At 51.2% G+C, this 25,095-nt stretch overlaps 1 protein-coding gene across 1 annotated transcript; it reads left to right on the plus strand.

Moving 5' to 3' along the window:
* The first annotated feature begins 4,236 nt into the window (after window positions 1-4,236).
* Window positions 4,237-23,610, plus strand: CCDC92B (coiled-coil domain containing 92B). Its single transcript, XM_086686321.1, has 4 exons — window positions 4,237-4,488; window positions 12,226-12,378; window positions 17,049-17,096; window positions 19,663-23,610. The coding sequence occupies exons 2-4, from the start codon at window positions 12,249-12,251 to the stop codon at window positions 20,262-20,264; spliced, it is 780 nt and encodes a 259-aa protein (XP_086542447.1). The 5' UTR covers window positions 4,237-4,488; window positions 12,226-12,248; the 3' UTR covers window positions 20,265-23,610.
* Window positions 23,611-25,095: the final 1,485 nt, after the last annotated feature.

Here is a 25,095-nt window from a genome sequence, read left to right on the forward strand (position 1 = left end):
AAAGTCACCAGCAGGGTATTGGGAGGCAGGAGGAGAGCGAAGTCAGTCTACTTATTCCTCAGCTTCCTCCCTTCCAGGTCACTGGGGGTCAGTGGATTCCATTTAAGGAAAGCTACAGCTCCTGCTAGGCGGCACTCTCCCCATATCCTTCAGTTCTTTTCTTCTTCTTCTCTTTCTCCTTCCCTTCCTCCTCCTCCTCCTCCTCCTCCTCCTCCTCCTCCTCCTCCTTCTTCTTCTTCTTCTTCTTCTTCTTCTTCTTCTTCTTCTTCTTCAGAGAGAATTGAGAGCGTGAGCAGGGGAGGGGCAGGGGAAGAAGGAGAGAAAGAATCCCAGGCTGTCAGCACAGAGCCTGATGCGGGGCTCGATATCAGACCCTCAGACCATGAGATCATGACCTGAGCTGAAATCAAGGGTCAGATGCTTAAACAACTGAGCCACCCAGGTGCCCCCAAATCCATCCTTTCTGAGGTCCCCTTCTCTTGTCCCTCCAGTGCTAGGGATGGTAGCGGCTCTATCTCTTGCCTCCTAACCTCTGTCCACAGCTTTGTAAATAGTCCCTTAACTCTTTTCAAATGATCCATTTTAAATGTGCCGTCTGTTCCCTGCCAGGACACTGACCCATATACAGAGCTGTTACCCAAACAGAACTCAGAAAGTCAGAATCCCAAGGTGTCATGAAGAGATGAAGGGAGCTTCTAGGCCTTCTCTGCTACCCACACCTCACTCTTTGAACTGGTTAGCAGCTTCCTCTAAAACTTGTGACCACTATGGGTGTCTTCTTCCAGAGCTGACTCCATCCCCTTCACTGAGAGACCTCAGGAAGTCACCTCCGGCTTGACTGGGCTAGAGTTTGAGTCCCGCCTCATTCCACTGCTTACCACATGGGTGGTGTTAAATTTAACCTCTCTTGAGTTTTGTTTTCTCCACCTGCAAATGGGGATAAATCTTTCCAATAAGATTTCTCTACAGTTTAAATGAGTTTATGTGGGTAAAGTGCTCAGCTCAAAACCCTGAGGTGAGATGGTTACTTCTGAGGTGAGATGTACACATTTTTTTAGGCTTTTAAGATTTGGGGTTTTTTAAAGTAAGCTCTACTCCCAGTGTGGGGCTCAAACTCACGGCTCCAAGATCAAGAGTCACTCACTCTACCAACCATAATAGGCAGGTGCTCCTTTTTTTAATACACTTGAGTTTCCTTAGACTTCATTACAACTTTAACTTTGAGGGGTGCCTGGATGGCTCAGTCCATAAAGCAGGCAACTCTTGATGTTGGGGTCATGAGTTTGAGACCCGTCAGGGGTAGAGTTTACTTTGGAAAAAAAAAAAAGTTTAATTTTGAAAACAATAAAAACAATTTTTAAGCAGCATTTAGTAGGTTGCCTGGCACATAGAAAGTGCTTAATGAATGTTCATTGTTATCAACATGATCATTCCAATGTCGTCATCTCCATATCTCGTAACATGTCTGGGTCTCCCTGCAACCTAAGGTAGAGTGCCACGCAGTCAGTTTTGCTCAGTATTACTCTGCATACTGGCTTTATGATTGTTACCCTCCTCAAGGAGGCACCCCAAGTCCCCTTGTCCCAAGTCCAGGCCCTAGCTATGTCTTCACATGGTGCTCTCTCAGCTCTGCTGGCCCATCCCTTTCATTTGTTTTATGGGTGCTTTGTACACATCTTTTGTTGTTCCACATGTGGATAGTTGTCCAACCAAAGATGTTGCAAGTGTCCTGAGGACAGCCCTAGAGGCCAGGTCTTCCATGCCCAGCTGGGAGCTTGTGCAGAGCCCAGTGCAGGACTCTATAAGAAGTGCGTCTTGGGGCAAAGCCGGAAGTTCCCATGAGGCAGGGCCACCCCTCAGACAAACATCTGGGGCGGGACTGTTTGCTTCGGCTGATGAAAAGCCAAAGTCCCAGGATCTATCTTGATAAGATCAAGGAGAAAAACATTGGGATGTGATCATAACAATGCCGCGTGCATGCCCTTCACAAAATACGTTCACCCTCTCCTCCTGACAACCTCACAATGATCCTGTTGGCAAAGCAAATGTTACTTTTCACATTTCACTGAGGAGAAATTAGAGCTCAGAGAGGTTGAGATTTGCCCAGAATTACTCAAATGGTAAGTAACAGAGCTAGTATGAGAGCCCAAGTTTTCAAGCTCCTTCATACCACACATTTTGGGGGGATACTAAACATATCTTTCATCCTTCTTACCAGTACATCATGAAGTTGAGGGGTTATTTCCTCAGAGTTGACAGTCGAAATCATTGATGAGTTGATGGTTCATCAGAACCCATGGGCCTGCCGGAGACCGACACAGTACACAATCCAGGAATACTGCCCTTAGAGGGACAGAGAGGCACTAAGAAGCAGGACAGTGTTGGCCTTTCTGCTCCTCTCTCAGGGGTTTCTTCAGGGAAGACAGGATGAAGTGGGGCCACTCAAAGCACAGCTAGAATCTGGAGTTCCTACAGAGTGGGATTTGAGACACCTTTGAACAAAATAGGAACTCTACTTGCCAAGAGACCTAAAAGAGAGTCATTTCTTCAACTTTTTAAATTTTTTTAATGTTTATTTATTTTTGAGAGAGACAGCGTGAGTGGGGGGGGGAGGGGGCAGAGAGAGAGAGAGAGACACAGAATCCGAAACAGGTTCCAGGCTCTGAGCTGTCCGCACAGAGCCCGATGCGGGGCTCAAACTCACAAACTGCGAAATCATGACCTGAGTTGAAGTTGAATGCTTAACCGACTGAGCCACCCTGGTGTCCCATTTCTTCAACTTTTTGAGGGTTAGAATCTTCTAGGAGCAGCTAAAACTTTTATTTATTGACACCCAAGTCCAGTGAAGGCTTAAAAGTTGACTGGGGGGGCGCCTGGGTGGCGCAGTCGGTTAAGCGTCCGACTTCAGCCAGGTCACGATCTCGCGGTCCGTGAGTTCGAGCCCTGCGTCAGGCTCTGGGCTGATGGCTCGGAGCCTGGAGCCTGTTTCCGATTCTGTGTCTCCCTCTCTCTCTGCCCCTCCCCCGTTCATGCTCTGTCTCTCTCTGTCCCAAAAATAAATAAATGTTGAAAAAAAAATTAAAAAAAAAAAAAGTTGACTGGAGAGCAGGGAGGAAAGAGATCCATAGAGAGAAGGCAGGGTACCTTTGAGGCCAATGAGTTGCCAAAACCCCCTCCAAAGCCCTCATGTCAGAGTCTTCCAGTTCTGGAGACAAAAGTGGAGGACTTCTCTGGATATTTGGCCCCAAAAGGCAGGGCATGGAATATTTGGTTGGCAATGGTGCGGGAAAAGTCATATCAGCCCTTTAACCTGAATCCCCTCAGACCCTTCCTCTGGCCCCTAAAGGCAGGGATGGAAATGACTTACCCAGAGCTGAGTCCCCTGCCACTCATACAACACCACCTGGTCCCTTGCCATTATGAATACGAATGCTTAGTGAGCATGTAGCACTGTTTTAAGCACTTTACAAATGTTAATTTATTTCATCCTCACAACAACTCAGAGACATATGGGTTGCATAGACCATCGATATCCCATTTTACAAATAAGGAGACCAAGGTCCAGGGAAGAGAAAGCTATTGGTAGAGCCAGAATTAGAAGCCAAGTAGTCCAACTACAGAAGTCTCCCTTGTGCAGTGAAAACGTATCAGTACCAATGTTCTGGACTTCAGAGTTTATACAAGATTTTATCTTGGCTCTTGGGAGGTTCCCAGAGGAAAAGAAGATGTCTTAACAATTGGGGCCCAGAGAGGTAGGTGATGTGATTCACCCAAGGTCACACAGCTAGTGAGAGGTCTCACTTCGCTGCCAATTAGGCACAAAATAGGTTTCTTGACCTTTGGTCAGGTCGCCCCCTCAACCCTTCCCTGGGCCAGTGGGCATAGCCCTGGTTCCTACGCCAGTGGGTGGGCAGAGGGGCGGAGCGGATCGCGGCCTACAGGCCTGGGCGCTGTCCGCGGTGCTGATCCGCCCGCCGCGCCCTTGCTCGCCAAGTGGCCGGCGGGTTCCCTGGGTTTCCCTTCCAGCTCCCAGCCAAAGCCAGCTCCCTGAGTTCGGCTGCCCGCCGGGGTCCTCAGGCCTGGCTCCCGGGGCTCCTGGGGTTTCCCCTCCCCCGACTGCGCGCCGCCAGCCTCCCCTCCCCCCGCCCCGCCCACGGCCCCTCCCCGCCAGTCCCAGGTCCCTCCCCTCCCCCCTTATCTCTCCCGCCCCCCCCCCCCGCTCCCCCCTACGGCTCGTTCGCCAGTTCCGGTCACGTTGCTGGGTGTTTACGCCTGGAGCCCGCCCCGGACCCCCCTTCGGCGCCCCGGAACCCCCCGGAGACCCGGCCCGACAGCCCCGCAGCCTCGCAGCAGCTGATGGCGCCGCAGCCCGGGCGGGTGCTGCGGAACCCCAGGCGCAGCTAGCGCGGGGAAGAAGAGCGCCTCCCCCCACCCAGCCTGGCCCGGACCCAGGGCCCTGCTGGCCAGTCGCTCCCTCAGGTCCCGAAGGTGAGGAGGCCGGTGGGCATGGGGGGTGGACAGTGGGGGTGGCCACCGGCGGGAGCAGCGGGGCCGGAGCTCCAGCTCCCCTGGGAGGGCTGGCGCTGGGCTGGGCACCGCAGCGCGCGGGAGGCGGACAGGACCCGCGGGCTGCTGGCAGAAGTTGTCCTCCACCACCCGGACTCAGGTCCTTACCGGCCCTGGCGAAGAGTCCAGAGCGGCCTGAGGTCGAGCCACCGCCACCCCCTGCCACCTCCCATCACACACGTCTTTATGCCTTCCTTTCCCTGTCCTTCCTGGTACCCCTCTTCTCCGTCCTCCTTAGTCTCCATATCCCTCTCTGCCTTCTCTGGGAGTCATATTGGAGGCATAATCAGGCAGAACACCCAGACTGAAGGGGATGGGGGCTCCAGTTTCCTCATACATCCCACTCCCGTGTCCCTGGACACTCAGCTTTGCTGAGGCTGGGTGTCCTGAGATCTCTCCCCTTCAGGGGAGGGGGAACCCATAGCCTAGGGGTAACCGAGGAGGAGAGGTTCTGGAGTGGAGAGGATCACAAGACCCCTGGGGAAGATGGCTCCACCCACTGGCCGGGTGAGCCCACCTTGCAGAGTATCAGACATTTGTCAAAGCCTGACTTCTTGTTCCCAACTCAAGTCCCTAGGAGAGCCAAGGACTTGGGGGGAGGGGGGTTACTTTCTAATACATGTACTTACTTGCCTAGGTGATTCCCAATAACACTGAACCCATTCTCCCTGTTTTACCAACATTCATTGTGCACCTGTTCCATGCAAAGGATTCCCAAAGACAAGGTCTTGCCCTCAGTAACTTTATGGCTTAGAGCAGAAGCCAGGCACCCCTGTGCACTCACACAGAGGTTGCCGGGGGGGGGGGGGGGGGGCAGGGAAGTGTGATACATGGTAGAATGATTCCTGGGAAACACAGCAATGGAAGGGAGTCATTCCAGCTTGGTGAGGGTCAAGGAAAGGTTAGTAAGAAAGGTAGCCTTTGAGTAGGGCCTTGAAGGATGGGGCAGGTTTCAGGAGGCAGAGAGAGGGGAGAGGGATGTTCATCCATGGATATGGGGTGAGTTTGCTGTGAAAGCAAAAAAGGTAGAATCCCAAAGAAGAGGAGATCAGACTGCAAATGTGGACTGTGTTTAGATTTGAAGGACCTTAATGCAGGGTGAGCACCCAGTGGGGTGCTCCTAGTTGCCAGAAACTATAGTTGTGTCTATTGAGCAAGGTACTTAACCTGTCTGAGCCTCTGTTTCCTCATCTATGGAGTGGATATACTGATAGAACCTTCAATGTAGGGTTGTTATAAACATAAATGAGTTAATATGAGTTAATATATGTAAAATGCTAAGAACAGTGCCAGCCATTTATTATTGTTATGTAAGTATTACCTGTGCAGTGATGATTATTATAAGTATTATTACCTGTGCCTCCATATCTGAGAAACACTTCTTGAGTTTCTGTTCTCCCACTACCCGAGGCCTCAGAGCCAGGTAGTAGAGAGGAATAAAGACTAAGAAAAATAAAGGATGTAATTTATTTATCCATTTATTACCATGCTTGCCATGTCTAATATACCTACCCTGACTATAAAAATGACAAAAATGAGTTTAATATTCTCCCCGAAACAAGAAGGCATTCTTTTTTTTTTTTTTTTAATGTTTATTTATTGAGACAGAGCATGAACGGGGGAGGGTCAGAGAGAGAGGGAGACACAGAATCTGAAACAGGCTCCAGGCTCTGAGCTGTCAGCACAGAGCCCGACACGGGGCTCGAACTCACGGACCGTGAGATCATGACCTGACCCGAAGTCAGACACTTAACCGACTGAGCCACCCAGGTGCCCCAAGAAGGCATTCTTAAAGAATTTTAACAAAACGTGGATATTGAGTGCTCAGAACAGTACAAGGATATTTGTTGACTCAATAAATACTTTCAGTCCCGAAGAGAAAAGAAACACGAAGAAGGAAATTGAAACTGGGACAAGAGAAGCAGTCAGGGGGTGAGGGGTGGCAGAAAATGCAAACTCCACATAAGCAGAAAGCAAGAGTCTTCAGTTCTGGTTCCTCTCCCAGCCGCTTCGTCTGCCTGAGGGTGAGATGGGGCAGCAGAGGCCAGGGGACATTGAGCAGATTGAGGGAGGGGGAGTGGTTAGCCACCCAAGGAAAGACTGGACTTTAAGAGTGATGTTCAAACTTTTGATTAGCAGAAGGCTTTTCTCCAATGAATTGTCCATCATATAAATGAGGGGTAAAAATAACAAAACCTCTGCCTTGTGCCTCCAACCATTTTGACAACTTCTGAGACTCCTCTGTGGAACTCTGGGCTCTATGTAGCAAAATTTGCAAACCAATGATTAGGATGATCCCAACTGCCCCTGGAGCCCTGAGTGCTATGATTCTGCATTTTCTGTGGTTCTTCTAACCCAAAGAACTATAACAAGGGAAAGGGGAGAGAACTACAGTTTCCTATTTGCCATGTCCGTTGGAATCAGATAGCTGGCAAGAAAAGTGCGTACCCAGAAGCTTCGAAAAGACAAGCAGGAGATGAGGTCATTTTTAGAGACCAGGAGCCCAGGCCTTAGAGAGTGAGAATTGTGTTGGGTTAGAGGGTTCCTGAGCCTGGCATTTTGTCTGTAGTTGGAGACATGAGCACAGAAGCATTCTCCCAGCAACTTCCCAAGGGGAAAAATACTTGTAACTTGCAGACAGATGAGAGGCATGGCAAAAGTACCCGGGATTACCTCTATAAACTTGAACCCTGTGTTACAGGCCCCTTTTTTATTTTTAAATAGACAGTTTGTTAAATGAACATTTTTCATCAAGCTAGAAAATTAAAACAAAGAAGAACTAGGAGCACAGGAGAAGGTGGGCAGGGAAACAGTACAGACCCTGAGGTGGCCAGGACAGTGGACAAAGGCGAGGGACCCTTCTCACTCTAATCTGTGAGGTAGGACATCTTGGGCCGGATGTGGGGAGAAGATAAAGCTGGTAACTCTAACCCTTCAGCTGCTGCCACTGGCCTGGACCAAGTTCTCAGGCACAAGCTTCTTCTCAAGCCAGAGGTTTCCAGGACTTACTTTCCTTCCTTCCTTCTTTCTTTCTTTCTTTCTTTCTTTGTTTCTTCTTTCTGTTTATTAATTGATTCTTGAGAGAACGCGAGTGGGGGAGGGGCAGGGAGAAAATCCCAAGCAGGCCTCATACTGCCTGCGTGGACCCCAACACAGGGCTGGAACCCATGAACTGTGAGACCCGAGCCAAAACCGAGAGTCAAAGCTTGACGTACTGAGCCACCCAGGTGCCCCCAGGGCTGCATTTCTCTGGGAAAATCTGACATTTTCCTGGCTTGGGCCTTCTGAAGTGTGACAGCCGCAAATAAGAGATGTGTATTGTGGTTCCCCTTCCCCACTCCATTTCCCGCTCTCCCCCAAACAAACTAAACAATAACGTGTAAGAAAGAATATCTGCCAAGATCATCTGTGACCCAAATTTCCGCCCTGAGAAGAGCAGCCTGCCTAGTTGGAAACAAATCCTCAAGTCCTTCTGGGAAGGCTCAGAAACAGCTGGTTGGCTCAGCCTCTCACAATGGCCAGGGTCCAGTCTCCAGGGCTGTGTGGAAAAGGCTTTTACTCTTCAGAGACACTTACGTTTCAGCGGTTGGGAACAGATATTTTCTCTCTTCATCATAAGCAGAGGCCCACGTGCCTTCGTCCTCCAGGTGCGCACAGACCAGACACATAGATGCAAGAGAAGCAAGAACTCCCCCCCACCACATGCATGTGCACATACGTGCACTCCTCGAGGCACACACACAGACTCAGGGACATGTGCAGACACACAGGCACACACATGCCGACGTAGTTTTACAGCAGCACAGACGGAGCTTCTCTGTTCCTTCTGGGTTATGCACCAGTATATCTGACTGCCTGCTGGACATCTATTTCTCCCCGTTTAGGTCTCTTGAACATGTCAAATCTAACATGTCTCAGGCTTCAACTTATCTCCTCTGTAAGTCTGCTCCTCCATCAGTCTGCCCAGCTCCACAAATTCACTCACTTGTACATTCCACGAGTATTTACTGAGTATATTCTATTTGCCAGATACTGTGCTAGGCACTAGGGAACGGGAGGAAACAAAACAGAGACCTTCATCTTATGTTGCCAACAGTCTGGCAGAGGAAATGGGCAAGAAACAAAATGTAATATACTCATGTGGTGATAAATTCATGGGAGAAAAACAATGCAGGTTAAGGGAGTGGAGAGTGACAGAGGGTTCTATGTTAAATCAGGTAATCAGAGAAGGGCTCTGAGGAAGTAACATTTGAGCAGAGTCCTCAATGAAGGGGAGGAATGGGCCATGGGGGTATCTGGGTGAAGGGTATTCCTGGGAGATGGGACAGCACACACAAAGTCCCTGAGGCAAGAGTGTGTGGCATATTCAGGGAACAGTAAGGAAGCCAGAGTGCCTTGGGTGGAGCCAGCAATGGAAGAGCAGTACTAGAAGAGAGCAAACAGGGCCAGGGACAATTGTATAGGATCTGGTAAGAATTCTGGACTAGGAATTAAGTGTGATGGGGAACTGTTGGGGGGTTTTGAGTGGGGAGCAGGGAGACGTGATCAGATTTGCTAAAGGAACTCCAGCTGCTGCATGGGAAACAAGGCAGGAGTGGAAGAGAGAAGCCAGTCACAGGCTACCACAGTGATACATCAGAGGGATGGTGGGAGCTGGGACTAGGGTGACAACAATGGAGATAGTGAGAACCGATTGGATTCAGGATGCACATTTTCAAAGGTGGAGACAACTGGATTTGCAGATGGATTGGCTGTGGAATATGAAGAAAGAGAGGAATTAAAGATAACTCCTAAGTTCTTGGCCTGAGAAACTGAGAGAATAGGTAAAAATCAGTGCCATTTATCAAGATGGTAAACAGTGGGCAAGAACATGTTTTTAAGACAGATCACAAGAGTTCAGTATTGGGGCATGCAAATTTGAGGGACCCATCAGACATCCAAATGGTGGTCTTAAGCAGTCAGTCTAGCATACAGGAGAGAGTTAGTTTAGGGGTCAGCATATAAATGGTAGTTACAGCCATGGGATTGAACAAGATCACCTACGGAGAAATTATAGATTAGAGAAGAGGTCCATTGTGAAAGAGGTCTAATGTGAAAGGTGAGGAAATGTAGAAAGATCCAGCAAACATATCTGAGTTGCCCAAACTGGAAAACTAGGAGACATCCCAAACATTCACCCTCCCCATCGTCATGACTTAATATAATCCATTCCCATGTGCTGCCAATTCTACCCCCAAAATACACCTGGAACCTCTCTTGGTCTTCATCTCCATCATCTGGTCCAGGCCTCTATCATCTCTCACCTTGACCACTGCTCCATTCTCCCAGCTGACCTCCCACATCCATTCTGCCCCCTCTAATCTGCCCTCCCCATAGCAGCCAGAACGATCTTTTAAAAATGCAAATCAAAAAAATATTTTTTTAAAGGGGGGTACCTGGGTGGTCCAGTTGATTAAGCATCCAACTTCGACTCAGGTCATGATCTTGCAGTTCACCAGTTCAAGCCACGTGTTGGGCTCTGTGCTGACAGCTCAGAGTCTGGACCCTGCTTTGGATTCTGTGTCTCCCTCTCTCTCTGCCCCTCCCCTTCTCATTCTCTCTCTCTCTCTCTCTCTCTCTCTCTCTCTCTCTCTCTCTCTCAAAAATAAATAAAACATTAAAAAACTTTTTTAATGTAAATCATATAATGTCCCTCCTCTGCTTAAAATCCTTTAATAACTTCCCAATTCAGGGGTGCCTGGATGGCCCGGTTGGTTAAGCATCTGATTGCTGATCTCAGCTCAGGTCATGAGCTCATGGTTTGTGGGACTGAGCCCTGCAGTGAGCTCTGCACTGTCAGTGCAGAGTCTGCTTGGGATTCTCTTTCTGTCCCTCCCCAGCTCTCTCACTCTCTCTTTCTCCCTCTCTCAGAATAAATTTAAAAACTTTAAAAATAATAATAATAATAACTTCCCAATTCATTCAGTATTAATCCAAAATTCTTGGCATAGTTTACAAGACTATGGCCCGATCCTTCTCTTGCTAACCTCTCTTCCTGCAGCCCTCCCCGAATACCTTACACTTCAGTCCTCACTGGCATTGACGAAGTCTCTGTTCCCCGAAAAGACCATGTGAAGCACTTAGCATAAGGCTTGGCACATAATAGGCACACAGTAAATGTAAGCTATCATTATTATCCTACCTCAGGGTTTCACAAATGCTATCCACTGTCTCAAATGTTCTTCTCTTTATTCTTCTAACTTCTACCCCTACTTCAAGTCTGTATTACTTTTCTATTGCTGCATTAAAGATTTTCATAAACTAAGTGGCTTAAAACAGTATCAGTTTGTTACCTCACAAGTTTCCAAGGATCTGGAGTCTGGCACATTTTAGCTGGGTCCTCTGCTCGAAGCCTCAAAAGGCTGAAATTAAGGCTGCTGCATTCTCATCTGAAGGCTCAACTAGGGAAAAAACTTGGTAGGGATGCCTGAGTGGCTCAGTTGGTTAAGCGTCCAACTTCAGCTTAGGTCATGATGTCACAGTTTAAAAGTTCAAGCCCTGCATCAGGCTCTGTGCCGACAGCTCAGAGCCTGGAGCCTGCTTTGGATTCTGTGTCTCCCTCTCTCTCTGCCCCTCCCCTGCTTGTGCTCTGTCTCTCTCTCAAAAAATGAATAAACACTTTTTTTAAATCTATAAACAATAAATAAAATAAAAATTTTTAATGTTCATTTATTTTGAGAGAGAGAGAGAAAGAGCATATGTGTGAGTGGGGCAGGGGCAGAGAGAGGGAGAGGGAGAATCCCAAGCAGGCTCCATGCTCAGCACAGAGCCCAACAGAGGGGCTCGATCTCATGACCTCAGCTGATATCAAGAGTCTGGTGCTTAACCAGCTGAGGCACCCAGGTGCCCCAGATTTTGTTTTTAAGTAATCTCCACACCCAGTGTGGGGCTGGAACTCACAACTCTGAGATTAAGGGTCACATGCCCTACCCACTGAGCTAGCCGGCGCCCCATCCAACTCCTCTTTTAAAAAAGGACTCTGCCACCTGCCTTCAGCCTATAGAGTTCGTCTTAGTAAAATACACATCAGATCTTCCTCCTCTGTGACCTGGAAGAGCCCAGGGCCCTGGGTTAAGTTTAAGTCAGAAAAATGGATTTGAACTGGGAGAGGGTGTGCTCTAACCATTATGCTGGTCTACCAGCTGGTGGGTGAGCTGGGATGCTGGCGGGATGGGTTTTTCCACTCCACAACTCCCTCATTTTAGCCATGAGAAAACAAAGAGCCCAGAGAGGGAGAGGGCTTGCCCAGAGTCACACACCTGGTTAAGAAGCAGGCTAGAACCTGCCTCTGTCTCTCTTTATTGACTTTGTTGCTCCATTCGTGTTCCTCCCTGAGAAACAGAAAGGCTAAAGTTACATGCAGGCAGGGGAGTGAAGCCATTTATGTTCCTGGTTCCCTGAAGACCTCTGGTTCTTCATCTATTAAATGGGAATAATCATACTCCCCTGATGACACATGCATGAAGCTTTGGTGAGTAAACGGGGGAGAGAGCTACAGGGGTAGAATTGTCTACGTGGTGGCAACAGGAGCCCAGACTGCAGGACATTATGAGGGATCTGAGGGGGGGCAGGGCAGATGGCCCCACAAGATGTGGACTTACCTTCTCGTCTTTCCCCCAGGTGGGGCCCAGGCCTGGGTTGCCATGGATACCGTGTCCCTGGAGCATCAGATCCAGAGTGTGCAACGCCACATCAGCTTCCTGAAAAAGGAGCAGATGGCCCTGCTTCGAGACCTGCACCTGGAGATCCTGAGGCTGCAGAAACGCTGCTCAGGTGAGGCCGGAGGGATGGTGGGCAGTGGGGGCCATCAGCAGTCATCACCATCAGCAGTCTCTGATGGAGTGCCCCCCATGAGCCTCCCTAAACCTCACAACAGACCTGCCAAGTGAGGGTCACACCCCTTTTTCTGATGAGGAAACTTGTCTTGGGGAGATGAGACATGAGTTTTAGAGCAAAGGGCTCTGGTTCAGTAGCAGAAGAAAACCTGGAGCCATTCTTAGGGATTCCTGTCCTTTGCCACTAAGTGTTCATCAAGCACTTCCAAAACCTTGCAAGCCCTCAAGCTAGAAGATACACACACAGATAGTTGGGGGCGGGGGGGGGGGGGTAACATTAAGACTTACAGAAAATGAAGAGGCCCGGGGCACCTGGGTGGCTCAGTCAGTTGAGCTCCCAATTCTTGGTTTCGGCTCAGGTCATGATCTCACGGTTCATGGGTTCAAGCTCCATGCCGGGCTCCGCACTGCCAGCACGGAGCCTGCTTGGGATCCTCTCTCTCTCCCTCTTTCTCTCTCTCTCTGCCTCTCCCCCGTGCTTGCTCTCACACTCTCTCACTCTCTCTCTCTCAAAATAAATAAAATTAAAAATTAAAAAAAAGAAAACGAAGAGGGCCAATGAGAGGTCATGGGTAGGATCATGTTCAGCCTAAGGTGTGGGTGATAAAGGAGACCAGGCACCCCAGGCTGCCCAGAGGAGGGAGCATTTCCACTCCCTGAGGCTGAGATGTAGACCTGCTGAGACACTACGGGGGAATGAGGGTAGAGAAAGCATTCCAAATGAAGCAAATAGCATGGCAAAGTCCAGAAGGTAGGAAATCAAAAGCTCGGGGAAAGTTCTATTTGACTGGATAAAGCTGTGCTTAAGGCTGGTGAGAAATACAGCTGGAGCCAGATAACAGAAGACCTTGACAAGTATCAGGACAGCTAAGAAGTTTGGCCTGTCCTCCTGGGTAGTGGGGAGCCCCTGAAGGTTTCTGAGTAGCATCATGCTCTTTAAAAAACTCAGCAGTTGTATGAATTGGAGGGGGAGGGAGGCAGGGATACCAGTGATGAGGCTGATGCAGTGGTCGAGGGGAGAGATGAAAGGGGCAGAAAGGGGAAGACCAGTGGGAGACAGGGTGAAGGGAAGGACTTGACAACCAACTGGATTTGTAAACAAGACAGAAGGAGGTACCAATAATGAAGCCAAATGCCAGCCCTGACCTCTGCTCTTGGACTTCAGGCTTCAGCTGCCCGGCTCTCTCAGAGGCTAGGCTCTGGCCCAAGTGCTCATCCAGGCCGAGTCCCCAAGTACAGGTGTTAGAGGCAATGACTCATAGAATGGGTCACCTGAAACAGCCCAACCTCTTTCTTATACAACTAGATAAACTGAGACCCAAAGAGAGAGAGAGGGAGAGAGAGCACACACACCACACAATATGTCAGTGACACAGCCAAGATTAGACCCCAGAGCTGCAGACTCCCAGCTGTGCATGCCTCTTGCAGCTTTCTGCATACTCTCTCCCCAAGATGCTCAGATTTCTACCTCCCTCCCAGCCTCTGCTCATGGGAGGCTCCCCATTCTCCAGAGGGAAACTCAGTGACCTGCCTGGCTTCTCACTCTGGCTTCAGAGCCTGGTCGTCCTGACTCTCGGCCCCCACGCTGTCCTTGGCTCCATATACAGATTCAGCTGCTACATTCCTAGGCCAGGCTCCCTGCAATCTCCCCGGAAGCCTGGATGGCATCAGGGGCCAGTCCATGGGTCAGGGATGGCCCATACAGACTCACTCCTGCCTGATGCCACTTTCTCATTGCAATAACAACATTAAAGGAAAATCACGATGAGTGGACCCTAAGACCCTATAGCTCTTGCCCTGATTTCTTTTTGCTTTGCCTGAATTCTGAAGACCTGGGTCCTTCCACTCAGGACACAGGCCAGGACCCCAAAAAAGTGTAATAGGCAGGAACAGCCCCCACCACCCTCCTCAGCCTGCTATGGGACTGCAGCCTCTCAGTTATTGATTCAGGAGATAAAAATAACACTGGGTTGGCCTGAAGCAGCCACTACAGGGGCTGAAATACCTGAATAAGGCCCTTCTTCCAATGGGTGGAAGAAAGAGGAGAAAGGAACAGAAAAAAGAAAATTTTTTTCAAGGGGATTAAACAGGGACTTAGATGGATGCCTGGTTGGCTCAGTCAGTAGAGCATACGACTCTTAATCTTAGGGTCATGAGTTCAAGCCCCATATTGAGCATGGAACCTAGTTTTAAAAATAAAACAAATTAAGGGGCACCTGGGTGTCTCAGTTGGTTAAGTGTGCAACTTTGGCTCAGGTCATGATCTCACAGTTTGTGAGTTCAGGCCCTGTATCGGGCTCTGTGCTGACAGCTCACAGCCTGGAGCCTGCTTCAGATTCTGTCTCTCCCTCTCTCTCTGCCCCTCCCCCACTCATGCTTTGTCTCTCTCTCTCTCTCTCTCAAAAATAAGTAAACATTAAAAAAACTTTTTTAATAAAAAAATTAATTTATACATATACACTTATATACATATATGTATATATATGTTTGTGTGTATATATATATACACATATATGTATGTATATATGTACATGCATATACATATGTAAACAGGGAGGGTGCCTGGGTAGCTCAGTCAGTTAAGTGTCTGACTCTTGATTTTGGTTCAGGTCATGATCTTATGGTTTGTGAGATCAGGCTCTGAGCTGATAGCATGGAGCCTGCTTGGGATTCTCTCTCCCTCTCTCTCTGTGCCCCTCCCCCGCTCATGATCACACTCTCTCTCTAAATAAATAATAAATAAACTTTAAAAAATACAAAAATAAACAAGGACTCAGGGGCTGGGAAGTGGATGGGAGAGGGGATGAGCTAGTATAGGAACCAAGTGGGCAGGGCTTCAGAAAGAGCCTGCCAAAAAGGGGTGGCACTCAAAATGAAGGGGTTCTAAGAGGTGGGTGGGCATATTCTGGTTGGTGGGGCAGCCTGGATGATAACAAGATCTGCCCCATGTATTCAGCACTGACTCAGCCCTGGGTTGGGCCCTCTGTTTATTTCTCTAATTTAATCCTAGCAATAGCCCTTTGAGAGGCAGGTGCAATTTTGTCCCCATTTCACAGATGAGAAAACTGAAGCCCAGAGAGGTGCTGTCACTGGCCCAAGGTCACACAGGGTATCTGACCTCACTGCATGCCCTTCTAAAGGGAAGATGGGCAGGGAGATTTGATGGATGGGGGAGTGGAGCCCAACTAGGATTCTATCTCCCCTCCCCCAACTTCCTGGTTAAGAGTGAAACCAGCCCCACGGGGAGTTAGTGGCAGAGCCAAAATCCCTTGAGCTACTCCAGGGCCTTGCAGGAGGGGCCAAATTGGCTCCAGGAAGCCCTGGAGGGTGGAGGCATCAGGGTCCTCCCTGGGGCTCCAGGAAGGAGGTTCAGACTCAGGTCACAGCAAAAAGCCCTAGCAACAGTTGGCCTCCCAAGGGAAGAGCCAGGTGAGGGCCCCACAAGACTAGACTGTGTAGGTGCTGTGGGCATTGATGCCAGAGATGTGCTACCTTATCCCACTCCCAATTTCACACTTCCTTTAGGCATCTGACTGCACCCGTGCAGGAACACACACGTGCTCCAGGACAGGTGCTTTCTGTCACCAGTTGCTGCTGGGCTCCATCCTGCCCTTTTCCCAGTTTTTGAGCCTTGGTGGAGTCCAGGGCGCCGGGGTGGGGCTGAAAAAATGATCAAACTCAGCTGACTGAGGAGCAGAACATTCTGGGCTGTGAGGAATGGGGACTGGGCAGACAGGGAGGTGTGCCCCCCCCCCCGCCTCCCCCCCCTCCCCCCGTGGTGGCTGGGCTGCCAGTGAGAGCCCAGGAGGAAACCTCTCCTACACCTCCTACACCGTTCCCTTAGCGGACTGACCCCGCCCCCTCAGCATAAGCCAAGTGCCATTCAGGACTTCCGTCACCAGGTGGCGCTGTCCCCCTTGAAGCCCCTCTTCTTACCCTGTGGAATATGGCGGAAAACAGGGCTGAAAAACGAGCTGGACTGATGTTCAGAAAATAACACAGGCACGACAGTATTGGCTGTGAATAGTGAAACGCATGTGCCCTATTGGTAAATAGCCACTGTCCTGAGTCCCCCTCCAGTGCCTGCAAGCAGCCCAGACACTTCGCACGTGCACCAACTAAACACTAAAGGGGCTGTGCCCTGCACAGCAGGGGTCTTCCAGAATGGCTCTGATTTGTCCTCATGTTAGATAATTTATGTTACCTCTGGGAAGGAGCTAGTACTCCCCCCCCCCCCCCCAGGCCCAAAAGCAAGCCAGGCTCCTCAGTCCCACAGGGATGAGCTAACCTCCAAACGCAGGCCACTGCACTTGCACTGGAAAGATCTCTGGGCTTAGAATCAGGCCAATCAGGCTCAGGCTGTGCCTTGCACCTGTCTTCACTTCTTCCCCTCACTGGACTGCAGTAAAATAGGTAAGGGAGATGGTTTAGATGGTTTCTAAGGATGCTAATATTGTCACTTTTACTGAGCTGTGATTCCCTGATCTCTCTCTCTCTCTCTCTCTCTCTCTCTCTCTCTCTCTCTCTCTCTCTCTCACACACACACACACACACACACACACACACACACACACACACACCACTACCTTTTATTTTCTTTCCCCCCAGAACTGACTCATGACCTGGAGATGAGAGAGGCCCAATCTCACCAGCAAGGTAAGAGAAGGATGACTGGTGGGGAAATAGCATGGGGGCCCAACAGGTTACCTTTTCCCCACCACTTGGTAAGACCCAAGCCTTCTCTGTCCCCAGTCCAGACTTGGGGGACTGCCACTCCTCAGCTTCTTCAGCAGAGTGAAGGATGTCAGCCCCACTTACCTACTCATCTGGGTGACATTGTGCAGTGAACAACCTGTACCACCATACCTTGTATCCATGTCTCTGTTCAAGGTAGGAAAATGAAGGCAGGAAGGAGATGGTATCTTGGAAGTCCACCTGATCAACCTCATTCCTTTCTGTGACCCACCTCCCTAATCCTTCCCATCCTTGCATAATTGATCTCTACAGTCAGTGTCCACACCCTCCAAGATGCTGAATGCTGAGATGCAATACAATGGCAATGGAGTCCATGGCTTCAAGGAACATTGTCTAGATGAGGAGAAAAAAGAAACGCGTCAGCAAATCCTTCATTTTCCAAAAGCGTGACTTCTTGCCATTGTAGCAATTCCACTAAAATATCTGTTTACAGATTATTACTTCACCCATAAAATGGAGGTGGGGGGGGAGATGGTGTTCAATGGAGATGAAGTTTCACTTTTGCAAAACTCACAACAATGTGAGTTTACTTTACTGAACTGTACATTTAAAAATGGTTAAGAAGGTAAACTTTATGTTGTTTTTTTTTGCTACAATTGAAACTTTTTTTTTTTAAGGGAGGGGTTCCATTGTTGAGATCTTAATCACCAAAGTTATATGATCTCTGAGAACTGGGACTGGATGTTATCCATCATCTCCAAGTGCAAGACATGGAGAGGGACTCAGTGAATGCTTAATTTAAAATGAATCACTATGTAGTCTTTCTTAGCAGAGAGGAAGTTAGCTGGGAATGGACTCCCTGCCATACTGATGTGCTGCTCATAGATCAAGAGCACCTGCGTGGCTCAGTTGGTTGAGTGTTGAGCATCCGCCTCTTGATTTTGGCTCAGGCCATGATCCCAGGGTGTAGGACCGAGCCCCATGTTGGGCTCTGCAGTGAGCATGGAGCCTACTTGAGATTCTCTCTCTCCCTGTGCCCCTCTCCCTTTTGGGCACTCTGTGTCAAAAAAAAAAAAAAAAAAAAAAAAAAAGGCTACATACGAGACCAAGACTTAGGTATGGAGAAGGCTGGAAATTTTAAGTAAAATACTGAAAACCCTACAAATCCTTTCCGTATTTGTTCATAAAGTTCTAAACATGTATAGACTTGAACGAATTCTACCTACTTCTTTAAGTGGCAACACGGGCAACCTCTTCATGCTTGAGTGCTTGGAGGAAGGAGGCATACATCCCAAACACCAGTTCTGTGACAACAGCAACCTTCACCCCACCTCTGAAAGGGTTTCCTTCCTCTGAAAGGGTTTCTGGGGTCATCTGAGCTCAAGGAACTGCCCAGCATCCTGGTTTTTGTCCTCTCTCTCAGGGGGGTGGACAGCTCCCTTTCTTTGTCCTCCTACCATTTGGCTGGTTTTCATATCCTTTCCTGAGTCACCTTTTTGGCTACCTTGTGTCACCTTTCAGCCATCTATGTCTCTACAATCGCTCACATGTGTTAATCCCAGGATATGTTGCCGGCTGAAATGGAAAGAATTAGGATCCAGGAGGCAAGGGTCCTCAACTCTGGGGGCACATTAGAATCACCTGGGAACATTGAAGAAGTACCAGTTCCCAGGTCCAATCCCAGAGATCCTGATTCAATTGGTCTTTGTTAGGGCCCAGGAAACTATGTTTTAAAGCTGTCTGGGTTGTTCCAATATATATACAGTGTTGAAACCCAGCGCCTTGGGCAAAGGCAAACAATAAAGAAGTAACACAAAAGAAATTACAAAATGTAACAAATGCCCTATGAAAGAAACAGCAAGGTTCAGGGCACACTAATTGCCCTTTCTCACCCACATTCCCAGGTCCCAAGTCTTTCAGTCCCTCACTTTTGCATGTCTCTCCTACCTCCTACCGCGGATGGGGCTTTTGTACAAGTTGTTCCTCTCTGCACAGCACCCTTCTCTCTCCTCTTCACTGCTTAACTCCAGCTCATTCTTCCAACTCATCCAAGCCTAAATGGTTCTTCTGCTGAAAAGCATGAAGGTCACAGTATCCAGTTAGTTGTGGCATTGGCACATGTCACTGATGCAACCTCACATGCATTTGTGATTATGTACTATACCTCTCCCACTATGCTTTCTGTAAGCTTCGTGAGGAATGTTTTATTATCCACCATATCCCCAGTGCCTAGCACAATGCATATAGTAAGGGCTCAACAAATATTTGTGGGTGTGCGTGAATACTGGTCGGGGAGGGTTTTGCATTTCAGCTGAGACCTGAAGAATTAGAGGAGAGACCAGACGGTAGGATAGGTGCCAGGGCCCCGAGGAAGCGAAAGGCCTGTGTAGCCAACGAGTGGGAGTGAGGGAGAGCGCGGCCGGACGGGTGGTCGGGGAGGTGCCGGGCTCTGTAACGTGGCTCGGCGAGCTGTGCAGGGTCGGCCAGGCGGAGACCGTCACCTCTCCTCTCCATCTCCCCTCTCCAGAGGCGGCGTCCCGGGAGCTGGAGAGCAAGTGCCGCGCACTGGAGTCGCAGCTGGCGGCGCGAGCGGCCGCCAACGCCGAGCTGCGGCGGGAGGTGGCGCAGCGCGAGGCGCTGGTGTCTGCGCTGCGCTGCAGCCTGCGCACGGAGGAGCGCCGCTTCCTGGAGGAGCTGCGGCGCCGCAGCCACCGCGCCACGGTGCTGGGCACCGAGCTGCAGAAGCACACCGAGGCGGCCGCCTACCTCTCCTGTCAGCTGCACGCGGCGCGCCAGAGACTGCAGACTCCGCGCCCGGGCCCCGCCGCCGCCGCCGCCGCCGCCGCCACCGAGCCCCGGCCCCGCCGGCGCGCACAGCGGGCCCGCCGGCCGCCCGCCGCCGAGGCCGCCGCCAAGGGCCCGGGCCGGGACTGGGCCGCCTGGGACCGCGCGGCCCGCGCCCTGGACGACATCGACCCCATGCCCGATCCCGCACTCTTCCTCTACGCCCGGAGGCCCCCGCGGCCCAGCGGCCGCAGCCCGCGCCAGCCGCCTCCCCAGGAGCCCCCGGACCGAGCCGGCCCGCCGGCCGCGCCCAACCCGCCCAGCGCGCCCGGGGAGCCGGAATAGGCGCGGGGCTGCGGGGTGGGGAGTGGGGAAGGCCGGCCCGGCCTCCGGCAGCTCGGGCCGCGCACGCACGTTCCGGGGGCCGCGGGAGCCGGCGCTCCTCCTGGGAGCGGACGGAGGCGGCCCCAGCTCCCCTACCCCGCCCAACCGCCCCCGCCTTTTGTATTGTCCTCCCCCGAGGGAGCTCCTCCGCGGGGCTGCGAGAGTGCACCTTTTTTGTGGAGAGGGTGTACGTACGGATGCTGATCAGTTCTCCACCCTGTTGCAGGGAGGGGAGGGGGCGGAGGTCACGCCCTGCCCCGGGAAAGCTGACAATCGTTGGACGGGAGGGGGAAGGCTGGGCTGGCCTACAAAAGGAACGCAGTGGCACTTAGCACCCCTAGGCCTCCCAGCTCCCCCCTCGGGCCTCCCCCAGCCCCGCACGGCTGCCCTGCCTGCCAAGCCTTCCTTCGAGGGGAGGCTCGAGCTAGGGGCTAGCGGCTGGACCTTTTTCCTCTGATGCCGCTTCTCCTACCCCTACCCTGCTGATAGGTCCTTACCGGTGAGCACCCAACGCTTTAGAGGCATTTCCTGCCAGAGGCCCTGGTAGGGAAATTGTGACGTGATGGAAGTTTGAACTTCTGGAAGGTAGCACCCACAGACCCTTGGAGAGGAGTACAGAACGGGTTTGGTGACAGAACCTGGTCTAGAGCTGTCTCCAGTTCAGTCCTTTCCCAGGATGCTCATCTAATATTTAGACCCCGGAGCTGCGCTAGGGAAGCGAGGGGGACACTCCTGAGTCCCCTACGGACGTACGGACATACGTACGGCTGTGGAAGGGCACAAAAGGCCGTCCCCTGCCGGATGCAGCTGGGAACCTGAAGGCTGCCTTGGGAGCTTTCCTAGTCCTGTTTATTGGTGCTAATTTTGCCCAGCTGCACCCAGAGCCGGGAGGAAGGGCCGGGTTCTTGGAAGTGGATGTAGTTGAGAGAGGTTTGAGTTTGCTGGGGTGGGGGGAAGGTAGGAGCACAGGTTAGTCCCCAGGCTGGTCCCCTCTAGGGATGCCCCTGATCCTACCAGAACTGACAGTGGCCGGGTGCATCTGTCTAGGATAGCCAGTAGTGAAATGGCAAATGAGACACCCCACATCCTAACTACTTGCCCCCAGCTCCCCTCTCCTGACCAAAGGCAGGAAGTGCAGTTCTGGTCTAGTGTGGCCCCCACCCCAAGCCCAACCCCTAGAAAGACAACCCCCTAGAGCCCCTTCCCCCATGCCATGCCTCCTCTGATGGTCCTAAGTGCCTGTGAGGTCTTCCAGGGGCTGCAGAGGGAGGGTGGGGGGCAGGGAGAAGCCCTTACCTCTGTCACAAGTAGCGCGTCCTGGCAGATCCTGTCCTGACTGAGGCTGAGCATTCTGTGTGTCACCAGGATCTGGGAGTTGAGCAGAGCCAGTCTCCAGGGGTGGTGAACCCTTCTTCCATCACCATCCCTGTGATGAACAGGGGGAACCCCCAATCCTGTCCTCTTTCACTATGTTGGAGGGAGTGGGAAATCCCCAAGAATCATAACCAGTGAGCACACTCTGGGTCCCCACAAATATGCTGTCCTTTCCCAGCTGATTGCACTCAGGACTGCTGAGACTGTGCAATAACTGGGCCTCATCCGGGCGTCCAGCCCCTGGAATGCAGATGCCCAAGGTGTGGATGCCCTTAGGACAGACAGGACAGACAGTGCTCTCTCTCACTCAGTCTCCGTTGGGCCACAGTGTTGGCCTGGAGTCCTTGCCCTGCCCTGGCCTCTTACCCTTCTCTCCTGCCCCGTGGTTGTGCCTCTGTCCTCCGTGTCCCCCCTCAAGTGTGTGTGACTCACTGTACCCCTGGTCCCGTTGCCTCCCTTTCAGAGGTGCCTGTGTGAGGAGGCCTCTCTCCTCTCTTGGCTGCACTCTCCTGAAGGGACCCAAAGGACTGTGGGAAGGAGGGAAAGGGTGTCTTTCTAGAGCAACCCACCTAGATCCTGAGCTTCCACAATCACACTTTTGGGGTAAACAGGGTGACTTTGTTATGTTGATTCTTCTACAGAGATGGTGAAGTACTTTATCCACCCTCTCCCCCCCCCCCCCCTACTAAAAGCCATAGCTATGCCTGCCTGGCCTCCCCCAGCTCTATAGCAATAGCCCTTCCCCTTCCCTCCTGGGTACCCAGGGTGTCTAGCCAGGGGGCCTCCACCACACCCCTCCCCCAGGGAGCTTCCGGCAGCTTGTCTGCCTCTCCCCAAGTAACCCCATCAGCACCTCCAAATTCCTGTCCCTCTTCTAGCAACCAGAGATAATGACAATTATTTGTGGGGTGCTTGGAGATCCCCCAGATGAAAGGTTCTGAGTGCTGGCTGACTTGCTGACTCTCACCTGAGGTGTTGAGGGTCTGGGAAAGGAAATAAGCCCTCCTCCTCCACTTAGCAAGCTGGGGGGAGGGGCTGAGGCAGATGGAGGGTTCCAATTTTAACCAATTCCTCTTCCCCATTCTTCTAGAAATAACGGACTGAGGACTTCCCTCTATCCACCTGCCCCACGTGCAGCAGAATGGGACTGGGAGTCAGTAGCCTTCCCTTGGCCTAGGAGCCCCAAATTCTTTAGCCTCCAGCTCTCTCCCTCTCCTAGCCTGGGGGACCCACACTGCCAAAGGAAAGACCGCTTCCCATGAGCCCCTGGAATGTGTGGGTGACTAGAAGGGAAAGGATCGTGTCTCCTCCCCGCTCCACTCTTCTCTGCAGCACCATGAGTCCCCATTGGGGAGGGGCATGCTGACAAGAACACTCAGGCCCCCCCCCCCCGCCCCCGCCTCGAGGTGGAGTTCCAGCCACACACCAAGTATGGATAGACCCAGGAAGGAGAGCTGCAAGTGGGGACCCCTCCCTGTTCTGGAAGCCAGCCAGGGACAAGTGGCCAATGCAGCATGAGACTCTATACCCCTGCCCCCCATATCCCACCCACAGTGGCCTGCAGATTGGGGGACCACTCCAGGGCTGAAATGGGGTAGCCCTTCCCCAAGCCAGCAGCAGAGTAGAGGTCTCCCCATGGAGAAGAGGGAGGCCAGGAGGGTGTGGAAGAGCATCTCCTTAGTGCAAAGAGCTGGGATCTCTAAGCACCCTCTCCCTGAGGTGCCAGCCTTGAATAGGGACATGCAGGGCTTCCACACCACCTGGCAGGAGCCCCATTGGTGGGGCAGAGGGATCCTGCTCTAAATTCTCTGTTGGCTGCGCTTTTTAATCCAATGCTTTTCAGAGTGTATTCACTCACCTACAGAAATAGAGCCCTGTGCTTTAGGGGTGACTGTCATATGCCTTATTCTTAATAAAATATCTGAAAAACACACACGTCAGACCTCTTCTCTGTGGGCACTCTGCCCTACCCAACCTCTGTTCCTGCAGGAGTGGAAGAGGATGTGGAGGACATGGTGGTTTCGGAGGCCGCCTGTGGGTTAGGTGAAGTCTGGGAGCTGAGACTTTTGAGTCTTCTCACTGGATATTCCTCACAGGCATAAGGCACTCATCTGAGGCGTCCCAATGCTCAGGCTAGCCCTGTCCCTCTCCCCATGGCACCCCAAACCGAATGAACAAATGAGACCTTAGATCTGAAGCTTCTGACTAGCTTTGGGAGAGAGAGACCAGAAGGACTCCAGGCCTGGAATTGCCCAATGTCTTGGCAGGGAAGAGTCCTGCGGTTCTGGCATCTTTGGCCACGCTGGTTCCCCTTTCCTGACACCCACGCCCATCTGATCCGGCTGCAAGAAGCCCAGCATCCAGAGATGAGCCCTATTCTTATCTTCCACTAATGAGGGTTATCCTGAGACTGCATTCCGGGAGCTCAGCACACCCAGCACCCACAAGGATTTAAGCCCGTGCGTTTTCCGTATGGGTCTATGTTGTGGAGAAAAAGCAGCAGCTCTACATTCGGGGGATTTGGGAGAAATACTGGTTTGCCTGCAACCCTTCTGATAATAGGACCCATTGCTTCCTTTTGGGGAACTGCTCTCCTGCCATCTCTGATCCCCGTGTTGGGGAGGGGGCGGGTGCTGACTCTACCCACGTGACCCAGGTAAAGTAAGGCACACTGATTGGTTTGGAGATGGGCTCGTGACTCAGTATGAGCCAATGAGACTCAATCTCAGGACTTCCGCTGAAGCCATTCATTCAACACACCAAGTTAGATGCTAGGGATCCATCAGTGAACAAAACAGGACTATAGGGAAATAGACACGCGAGTGGCTAAATGGCGGAATATCAGCCTGGAGGTCTGGCGTGTTGTTTGCTATCGCAAGGGATAAGGGTGCCTGAATATGAAGCTATCATACCAGAAGCAGAAGCAGGAGAGATGGAGACAATTCCCGACAATTAAGCTGCTGGATCCAGCTATGCCTTGATCCCACGTACCCCTCCCCTTGTCAGTTATATGGACCAATAAACCCCTCCTCCTCCCGTACTTTTTCCCCCTCCCCTACTTTTGTTTTTAAGTGGTCAGCATTAATTTGTACATTTTTTTAACTTTATTTTTTTGAGCTAGTTAAAAAAAAATATATTTATTTATTCTGGGGGAGAACGCAAGCAGGGGAGGGGCAGAGAGAAGGGAACAATGGAGCCTAAGAGGGCTCTGCGCTGACAGGCTGACAGCAGAAAAACCTATATGGGGCTCAAACTCATGAAACCCGAGATCATGACCTGAGCCTAAGTTGGACCTTCAACCGACTGAGCCACCTAGGTGCCTGGAGCTGGTTTTAGACTTAGAGAAAAGTTGCAAAAATAATACAGAGTTCCTGTATACCCTTTATCCAGCTTCCCCTAATGTTAACATTTTACTTTA

Source organism: Puma concolor, chromosome E1, assembly GCF_028749965.1.
Source record: "Puma concolor isolate L17-30 chromosome E1, mPumCon1.1.hap2, whole genome shotgun sequence".
Lineage (NCBI taxonomy): Eukaryota > Metazoa > Chordata > Mammalia > Carnivora > Felidae > Puma > Puma concolor.

Excerpts from the sequence above, each read along its gene's own strand:
- CCDC92B (XM_086686321.1), top strand. The coding sequence starts at position 12,249 with ATGGATACCGTGTCCCTGGAGCATCAGATCCAGAGTGTGCAACGCCAC. Across the intron at positions 12,379-17,048 it reads GCTGCAGAAACGCTGCTCAG|AACTGACTCATGACCTGGAG; the intron begins GTGAGGCCGGAG and ends CTTTCCCCCCAG. Across the intron at positions 17,097-19,662 it reads GGCCCAATCTCACCAGCAAG|AGGCGGCGTCCCGGGAGCTG; the intron begins GTAAGAGAAGGA and ends TCCCCTCTCCAG.